The sequence below is a fragment of the Symphodus melops genome (assembly GCF_947650265.1).
Source record: "Symphodus melops genome assembly, chromosome: 7".
In the NCBI taxonomy this organism is placed as follows: Eukaryota; Metazoa; Chordata; class Actinopteri; order Labriformes; family Labridae; genus Symphodus; species Symphodus melops.
The window spans coordinates 4,182,076-4,191,940 of record NC_136697.1 but is presented as its reverse complement, the minus strand read 5'-3'; the positions used below and the strand labels follow the sequence as shown (position 1 = coordinate 4,191,940).

General features: G+C 39.3%; 1 protein-coding gene across 2 annotated transcripts; it reads right to left on the bottom strand.

The window, feature by feature from the left end:
- Positions 1–3,109: 3,109 nt before the first annotated feature.
- Positions 3,110–8,751, bottom strand: LOC306827387 (uncharacterized protein). 2 transcript variants are annotated; one of them, XR_013779626.1, is made up of 5 exons: positions 8,473–8,751; positions 6,017–6,174; positions 4,504–4,696; positions 4,198–4,263; positions 3,110–3,383 (listed from the first exon to the last, which is right to left on the bottom strand). XR_013779626.1 is itself a non-coding variant. In XM_079349170.1 (5 exons), exons 1-5 carry the CDS (start codon positions 8,534–8,536, stop codon positions 3,286–3,288), a joined length of 564 nt encoding a protein of 187 aa, XP_079205296.1. In that variant the 5' UTR covers positions 8,537–8,751; the 3' UTR covers positions 3,110–3,285. The 2 variants fall into 2 exon arrangements, 1 of the variants encoding a protein (XP_079205296.1); XM_079349170.1 differs by having other exon boundaries at positions 6,032–6,174.
- Between the last annotated feature and the right edge of the window lie 1,114 nt (positions 8,752–9,865).

The window sequence follows — 9,865 nt, the reverse complement described above, 5'->3', positions numbered from 1 at the left end:
CAAACCACACGAGGAAACAACACTAAGGACAGAATGAAAACTAAAACAAGAAACACAGACAAAACCAAACCAAACCATGACACATTCTCCACTCCTAAATGCTGTGTCATTTAATGCTGTTCAGGAACAGGTAGCACCTGAGAGTCTGCTAAACACTGTGAAGCCATTATCCAGGGAAGAAACCACTCGCCCATTTCAGCTGGTCTCAGTTGACTTCCTGCATTTGTAGGAACGTAAAGGTGGTTGCGAATACATCCTGGTGGTGATGGATCATTATACGCGTTTGAGAACAAACTGTTAGGTCATCTAAAAGCACCCTCTGGTGTCCAGGGGTCTCACACGACTCCATTTCACCCTCAGGGAAATGGCCAAACAGAGATTTAATCTTACGCTTCTCTCGATGTTAAGAACACTCACTGAAGAGCAGAAAAGTAACTGGAAAATCATCTCTCCAAAGTCATACATGCCGACAACTGCACAGCTAATGAAGCCACAGGCTACTCTCCATTCTTTCTTCTTTTTGGCAAGCCCCCCAGACTACCAGTTGATCTGCTGTTTGGTATTGAACATCAGGATGGCTCAGGCTACCATCAAGACTATGTGAAAAAGTGGAAACGGAGGATGACCGAGGCTTATGACATCGCCTCCAGAAATGCCGCTAAATCAGCTGAAAGGGGAAAGAAACAGTATGACAAGAGAGTGTACGGTCCTGCACTGCAAGTGGGCAGTCGTGTCCTTGTGAGAAATGTAGTTGAAAGGGGAGAGCCAGGGAAGCTCCTTTCCTACTGGGAAGATGGCATTTATGTTATACAGAGTCAGGGGTCAAGGGGTGTAGACAGTCTGGTGTTTGAGGTAGAACCAGAGAGTGGCACAGGAAGGATCGTAATACTCCACAGAAACATGTTGTTACCATGCGACTTCCTTCCAGTCACTGCTCCTGATAGTGAGACTCTCACAACAGAGAAAAGGGACAAAAGCAGGAAAACTGCTGTGAGTAAATATACACAACACACAGATGTTGAGGATGACTCAGATGAGGATTTTCTTACACTCACCCTTACATGGCCTCCAACTGAATGCTCAAATCCAACTGCGCTCAATCCCACAGCTCGAGAGTTCCTGCCTCAGGAACAGGTGACAATCCAAGAGCTGGATAACTTTGGTCAGAGAACAGAGGAGGACCAGGTCCACACTGCAGCATGAGAGGAGAGTGAAAGAGAAGTGGGCACAACAGCTCGGAGAGTGAACTGAAGGAGACAGAGCAGAGCGCTCGACATCCAGCACGTCAAAGGAGACTTTGACTTATAGCACACTTGGTCGGTTAATATTTTAACATGCTCAGTCCATTTCACAAAAAGGTGTTCATGGTTAGACTAAGAGCTATAATGAAAATGTTGGGACGCCATTTTTAAAGTGGGGGAGAGTATGATGGGTCAATGAAGAATATTGATTGTTTTGATTATTTCGTTTTGGTTATCAGGGACCCCACAAATTCATTTTTGTTATATTCATTATTATTCATTCATTCTTCATGCAGTTTATGTTGAAATGTTTTAGTTAGCCATGCTGCACATGTTTCACCACTAGGTGGCGTATGTAAAAAGAAGGAGCGTTGTGCGTTGATGCAGAAGAGAAGTTGCGGTTGTGCAAAAAAACGTTTTGAGTTGATTGATTGATTTCAGCAGCATTTGACAAAGAGACAATACGAAAAGAAAACATCCCTGCCAGTTTGTTTCTGTGCCAGCAACATTAACAACCACTATAAAATTAAGACTACGGTCTGTATTTGAACTCTATCATGAATAAAAGGCAGATAGCGAATAACATTTTAGATGATCAGAGATGGTGGTATCATGCTGTTTCTACAAAGCATTCAATACAGTTGAACATCCTTTCATTTTACAGTCCCTGAAGAAATTTGATTTTGGTGTTTTTTTCTCATCAATAGTAATTGTCATGTTTTGGTTTGGTTTATGATGTAATTCAGTGTTTTGAGTTGTGTTGTAGTTCTTCTCTAGTGTTAGCTCTTGTGTGTCTTAGTTCAGTCTTTAGTGTTTTATGTTTCACGTTGTAGTTCTGGTCTTCAGTGTTTCTGGTTTCCTGCCTCTCTGTGTTTCCCTCCTGTCTGATGACCCTGATTGTCCTCACCTCTCTGATTAGTCTCACCTGTGTCTGATTACCCCTGTCTATTTCATCTCTGTTTTCTTACCCTCATTGTCGTTTGTCTCATGTGCCTTGCTGTTGGATTGTTCTCTGTTTTTGGATTTAGTTTTGTGTAAGATTTTGCCTTTTTAGTTAAAAATAAATAATTTTTGTTTTCTGCAATTGGGTCCTCCTCCCTGTGTTTCTGCCCTAGTCGTGACAGTAATCGCTCAATGACACTATCAGGTGTTAATGTCTCACAGATTAAATGTTTCTAGAGGCATCAGACAAGGGTGCCCAGCTTCTCCTTCCCTCTTCCTATTGGTAGCTATAATCTATAATTGGTAGATTATATCAAGTGCGATAGACGGCGTCAGTATTTTAGGGAGAGAGCTTACAATATCTCAACTGGAAAATGATACCGATCTCTTTCTTAGAAATGAGAACCAGGTTTCTGTTCCTGGTTAACAGGAAGTTAAATAAACAATGCATAAATCTATAGTTTAATATCTTTTTATGTCAAGGAACATTTCAGTTGCCTCATCAGTTGTCTTGATTGTATCGTCAGTCTTATATCTTTGCTGAGACATGACTGGTCTGGAATAAAGGCTCACTTTATTCACTTTCATAGCTTCACCATCAACTTCACATTTGTGTTCACTCTGGATAAGTCAAGGCTCTGCAGAATATGCATGGGTTTGCTTTGGGCCCCTGCAGCATGCACACTCAACTTCTACTTTCTTTAGCGTTTCTGTTTATGAAACTGTTTTACATCGCCACTTCAAGGCGAGATAATTAAGACCCTGTAAGATCTCCTTCAATGTAGATGTCAATGAGGTTTGATGGTCAGCGGACATTATAAGGGTGAGACAGAAAGCTGTGTGTGTGCGTGCGTGCGTGCGTGTGTACATCTTGTGCCTCTCATGCTTTGGCAACACAAAATAAAATTACACTGGGAAACCAGTATAAAAAAAGTTGTAATTATTTTTAACTTTTATTTTTTGTAAGAAGGTTATATCACAAAATGCAAAAATCACATTCGAGTAAATGCAAACTTTTAGGACAAAAAAATGCAGAAAAGTAAAAAAGCAGTGACAGCTGGGAAGAACGCTTGTTTTTAAGAAATATCTGGATATTATCTTCTCAGCCTTTCTTATATTTCACTGCTAGTGCGGTCAAACTTAGGAAGAGAATGGCAGTTTTCCCCAGGAGTATCCAGTACCATATCTGACTCTGTAGACCTGTGGAAACAAAGAGGAGGGAAATACCCATTACACTTTCTGCCCCGTTCTTAATCTTAATTTACTTGTATTGTGTAATCCTACCATAATGCACATATAAACTCAACAGGGAGCACCTTCCTGAACTTCTGACATGTTTTCACTTCTCGCTGCCCGCACACCTGCTCATGTAGTGTGACAGAAACACTACCGATTATACTCTGTACTTCCTGTGCAAGTCATCAGGTGAAAAAAAGGCCGGCTCGATAGAACCAGAATCAAAATCAAAGATAGATTTCAACTATAGTCTAATGATTGAATCAGGTAATCCTCTGTAATTCAAATTTTAAAAACAACCAAACTTTATTTGTGCCCATGCAGCAATAAGGCACCGAGCATTAAAAAATTTAAGTACAAAGTTAAATACAAAAAAGAAGAGATAAGTGGACAGCGATCGGACTAAGATGTAAACAGATTTAAATGCAGTAGTGAACAAATGTAAACAGAACTAGTGCAGTAAATAGGAAATGAATATACGTATATACATATAGAGTATAATATATATACATATATGCAGTAATGACTTAATATTTGTGATTAGGTTGAATCCACCCAACGGGGTTTTGATTGGAAATATAATCTGTGATGATGTTAAAATGGGGAGGAGGTACGTTCAGCCTGCTCTTTGAAAAGCAGCTTTTAGGGGTCTTCTTTTTAAAAACACACACACATAAAAGACCCGAGGCAGGGCGTATGATGGCAGCTTTTCTGTGCATGTATTTTGCTTGAGCTGAAGTTTGAGAAAGGGGTGAAACGGGTCACCTCCATCGCCTACCTCCACCTGCTGCACTGCGTTGACATGAACAGTCACAGGATGAGGTGCTGGGTGTGGTCTGGCTGTCTGCAGAGAGGAGAGCTGAGACTTTAAAACTCAAAGTGATCAAAGTCAAACTTATCTACAGTAATTATATAAATTATATTAATTGTGTAATCTATGTTGATGAATACATTTTATATGAAACAGGAAATGTTTGAAGAAAGTGTTTTTTTTGTACTAATAAAGAGAATGTTAATGTAGCCATTTATCAGGATCATTTACACACATTTATTTCAAGTGATATATTGAATAAGTAAACAGTACCATGTAGGACTGTGCTGTTGCTTTTCATCAATAATTCATCTGCTATGTCAATGGAGATGTCTTGGCTGATTGTATCCGGCGGCTGGGTCCTGCAGGAGTAAGTGCCTGTGTCCTTCTTCGTGGCAGGGTTTATGCTCAGAACCAGCATCACGTTGGAGAGGGTGGAGGTTATATTGAGAAGAGACACTCTGTCCTGCATGGGGGGAGACACACAACACTGTGATGATGAAACTCTGCAGCATCAGCACATGCTGTCTCGACTTAATAAATAACCAAGTGAATTATATTCTTGGTACTCAAGTGTTGTTTCACATGATGATAAGAAACAGATAAAAATGAGTAAATCATCAAAGGTGACGATGGAGTTGCATTAAATTAATAACTGTCTTTTTATCAAGCAGGCAGTTCAGGCAGACAGTACAGTAATGTCATAGTGAGGGCTAGCACAGGTTTAGACCAGCTCCTCCTGCAGTCATGCTGCTATAGGATTAGACTAGCAGGAGAGCTGGCAGCTTGAGCTCTTACCTCTCTCTGCATTCACATCATCATGTCACGATCTGTAAATCTCAGTTAACACATCGTTTCCAGGGAGCTCCTGAACTCTTTTAGGTTCCTCGGGATCGTTGGTGGCAAACAAACGATTTGCATCACTGGGTGAATGTAAAATGTGGTGTAAAAGTATTTTGAGTTGTCAGAAGACTAAAAAAGCTTGAGGCCATTTCTTGTTTGTGTATTCCCTTTGGTGTGTGCGTTTGTGGAGCTTGCAGAGCAGGGGAGCAAACGTCACGTTTAAACAGATATTTAATCAAGAGGGCGCTTATTTACCTGATGACTTTTCAGCTCCCAGAGGGAAAAAAAACACCTTAACTTTTTTACTATAATAACTACATTTGTGTTTTCAAGTTGATCTTCTTGCAGATCACAGTTTGATTTGTGATGCATCTCTGGATCTGTCTACACATCTGAAAATAAAATGTCCACATATTCTCAGAAGGGTTTTTGAATGGCACAACAGGAATGCATCCAAAAAAGAGATCAGGTTTAAGAATAACATTTAATGTTACCGATACTTCAGTTAAAATATTATCTGGATTGAGGTAAGGAATCATTTATGGAAGAAAACTCAACTTTTTTACTCGACACGTTAAAGTGTCTCGTCACCATAATCTGATAAAAACCTGCTGAAGTTAAAATGTTAGAGGAGAATAACAAGTTCACAGGGGAATGAACTGAATCTGACATCACTGTCTTCTATGTTAAAAATACATTCTTCCTTCCTTCTTTCCTTCCTCCCTTCCTTCTTTTTTCCTTCCTTCCATCCATCCATTCTTTCCTCCTTTCCTTCCTTCCTTCTCTACTTTCTCCCTTATCTCCTTCCTTCCTTCTTTTTACCTTCCCCTCATTCATTTATTCTTTCATTTCTTCCTTCCCTCCTTCTTTCAAAGCACTTTTACTAATTCCTTTGCACCAAACGTATACACAGTTTAGTTTCTTATCATTAGAATTCACAAACCTAAAGGAAACATACCTTGACGATGCCATGGCTGCTGTCCCTCCACATCTGGGCAACATGTGTGGGTGTTAAACATGTGAACTCACAACTCAGATTGAAGCCCTTTCTATCGTTCAGCTCAACAAGAGATATACCCACGAGTGCTCCCGTGCAACCACCTTCAGGATGTGAAAGACAAGTTTAAAAGAGTTACGACACTACATGGCACTGTCAGGATATTGTTCAAGGTGGCAGAAATAAAAAATAGTAGTTTGATGGAGGTTTATAAGGATAACTTTAACAGATTTTAGTGAGTGATAATTTGAAATGCAATTAAATCAAACATAAAAAGTAGAGCTCATAGAATGAAAGTCTTCGGAAAGGTGCAGCTCGAGGATTTTCAGTTGTCCTAGTTCTGTCGAGGCAGAAGATCACACTGTTTTATTTCTCCTGCTGTGATACCCTCATGGTGTACTGTTTGAGATCCTACATTTATGTGCTAAGATAGTGTACAACATGTTCCTCGTTCAAGTTACACACCCACGTATAGCCCTCTCTAATGTGTGTAAGTATATCCTGTATATTGTCCTCTAGTGTGCACACTTGTGTCTTTGGCTAAATAATCAAAGGCAAGGCAAAAACAATGAGGCTGCTGAAAATAAACCTGGCTGGCCCGCCCAGGTAAATGCTAAATGGTAAATAGACTTGTGTTATAATGCTTTTCGAGTCTTCAGACTATTCAAAGCACTTTTTCACTGCAGGTCACACCTACACATTCACACACTGGTGGTAGAGGCTGCTGTGTAACGCGGCCATGAGAAGTAACTAATCAACACCGCCGACAAGGTAGTGGGAGCAACCTTCCAGTTGAGAGACGACGACTCTACGACTGAGCCACAGCCGCCCCTGGTATAGTCACCTATTGGAAATACTAGATAGCTCGATGAATAGATTAATAGATAGAGAATAAAGGTGTTTGAAAAGTCTTGACAAGAACACAATGTGATTTGTCCTTTATTTCCACGCACACCCTGATACGATCCACACGTGATCTTTGTGGCATGATTAACATTGTATGTAAAGTATATAATGCAGCACAGCTGGGAGACCGACGCTTCATAGCAAAGATCTGTGTGTTAATCTTGGGCATCATTTGTCCTTTTAATTCAAAGCTAAAGCACACAGCTGCCTCAGCAGGAACACCAGGCTATAAGCACCTCAGCTCGGCGCTCTGTAAGATTTACATTTAAGGTGAGGTGAGATTAGTACAAGGGGTCACATATCACACAGTGAACTGGCAATATACATTGGGCTCATTTTATGCTCATACGCATGAGGAACTTTTAAAAAAAAGTTTCTCTCTTCATTTAGCAGAATTTGAAAATGTTCATGTTTTAATCTTCCAGTGGCACATCCCATGGGTGCAGCAGGGTAAAATCTTATAATGCTCTTAAAGCGCATTAACCATTTACCTTGGCATGGCAGCGAATTTCACACTACGCCATGTTTTTTTCTCAATTATTTTCTTGGATTTTTTTCAACCTGTCAAAGTCAGGGGACATTTCACTGGACAGGCAAACACTCACCATGTGAGGTCAGACTGCCCAACTCCTGTGAAACCGTCTTGTTTGAATTGGCTTCACTCATGAAAGTAGCAAAGTGAATGACATTTTTTACATGAAGGTTTTTACTTAATCCTTTAAAAAACTAGTAATATTGGTAAATATATAGTTTACATGATCTATAATAGGACTAAACTATAATATAATGTAAACTAGCTAATGTAAATAAACAGCAGGACCCTGAAGGACGAACTGAACTTTAAAAGCAAAATATTTTTTAAGTTGTAAAAAATAATACTTTTCGTTGTGACATGTTAAAATGGCCATGAATCTAATCATGTAATACTTTATGTTAATTAACCACATAATAAGGTGGACTTTATTATCTGGATTCTGTAAATATATACAAACATTTAACTGTACCCTCTGTGAACGCTTTTCTTAAGGTGATGTTTTTAGAAACACAGTTAAGGCTGAATGTATAAAAAAGGCCAGCAGTGTGTTTTATTCAACATAAAAGTGAAGTAGTTGTGGATAATTTAAAGCCTTAGTGAAATGTGCTTTTCTTTCATTAGAAAATTGACAGTGGGGGATATTTCTACATCATTGGATTAGCTTGAATCTTTTCCAAACACTATTCTTTCAACTGGGCTCCTTACGCAACGGTTCAACGATTAAGTGGTCCTTTTTAATTCTCACAAATTCATTGTTCAAGTATTTTACAGTCACTGTTTTCAGAGCCAATAAATAACACAACATAGAACAAAAAACCCCAAATAACATAGCTGATTGATTTCTCACACAACATAAAAACCTGATCCAGAGAGGAAATGTGGTGTACATTAAATGTGGTGTGGTCATGTTGTGAATTACATGCGATACAATTTAGATCCTAATAATGACTGAAAAGCTTACCTTCAGTTTGAGTCCACAGCAGCAAGCTCACCAATAGAAACAACATGTCTGACTTTGCAACCATTTTGGTCAGACACCTTTCACTGTCGAGCTCAGAACGGCTGTCGATTCAGCGTCAGGTTCGTTTCACCCGGGCAGCATCATCTGATAAACAAAAGCTGCTGACTTGAATCCCACACAGGAAGTACATTTCTGCATCTCTAAGACAATGAAAGGCTGTGAGATCTCCAGCTGCTGATAACACGGATCACTCCTGTCATTGACCTACATGTTGTAAAAATCCCCACATGTACTGCAGGTTTGATTAACAGAAAGTCTTTGTTTGGACGTGTTATCCTTTAAAGACATAATAATACTTAGATAAAGGTCAAGGCTGTATTGACACTCTGCATACAATGTGCTGAATAGTCAGTCAAAAGTCAGTCTATCGGATCAACGTCTGTACTGAAGTCCTGGTGCTGTGTCTGCACCTGACACCTTCGCCTTTTAAAACAGCCTTTAATCGACCATCCAATGCAATGTACCTCTATTGAAGCGACATCAACTCACAATAACAAATGCTGTGAGAACACTTCAGTATCTTACTGAAGGATAGACTTCTTCTAAATGAACACTACAGCCGAGCAGCGACTTATAGCTGCTCCATCCATGTGCATATTGGTTTATTGATTGATAGATGAATGGAAAGGACTTTAATGGCAGTCAGAGACTGAAATCTGACTTGCCTCACAGCAGCTCCATTTACAACATAAATATTAAAGACAAGAGACAAAAGAAGACTGTGTAGCCTTTACTGGACACAGTTCAGACTTGAAAGAGAAACACAAGGCTCTTCATCCTTACTTTAGTGATAAGATGTAAAGGAAATGGTCAGTTTGAGTTGTTTGAAATAAATGATTGTTTTGATTTCTTTATTTAATTTCGCCTGTAAAGGTTATTTCTTGTGTTGCCTGTTGATGGTGTTAAAATGACTTCTTCTTCATTGATTATATGTATATATATATTCAGCACCTTCAGTGACGGGCTTTGCCACCCGGGGTGTCTGAAGGAGAGATAGCGCAGGTTCTTCCTTCCTGCTGCAGTCAGACTGTTTAACCTGCTCTCAGTAGATCAAACACACCGAACTGGACACTTTACTCTGACCTCTTGTGAAATAATAATGTTATATGATGTCACCTGATCTTATTTGTATTTTTATTTTGAAATTTAATTGCATTGCAATATTTATTTATTTACATTCCATTCTTATATGCACTGTGCATGATAGTGTTCATACTGTTAACACAGACTTACATCTTTAAGTTACTGGCATTTCAACTGTTCCTTTTTGATGCATATTTTTACTCGCTCTTCAGGTGATGAATATCTTTTTTTACTAGCTCTTGGTTATTGT

Coding starts and splice junctions, on each gene's coding strand:
- LOC306827387 (XM_079349170.1), bottom strand. CDS start 8,536: ATGGTTGCAAAGTCAGACATGTTGTTTCTATTGGTGAGCTTGCTGCTG. Junction 4,697..6,031: donor GCAGCCATGGCATCGTCAAG/GTATGTTTCCTT, acceptor CCCCCCATGCAG/GACAGAGTGTCTCTTCTCAA. Junction 3,384..4,197: donor ACGCAGTGCAGCAGGTGGAG/GTAGGCGATGGA, acceptor TTGTTTCCACAG/GTCTACAGAGTCAGATATGG.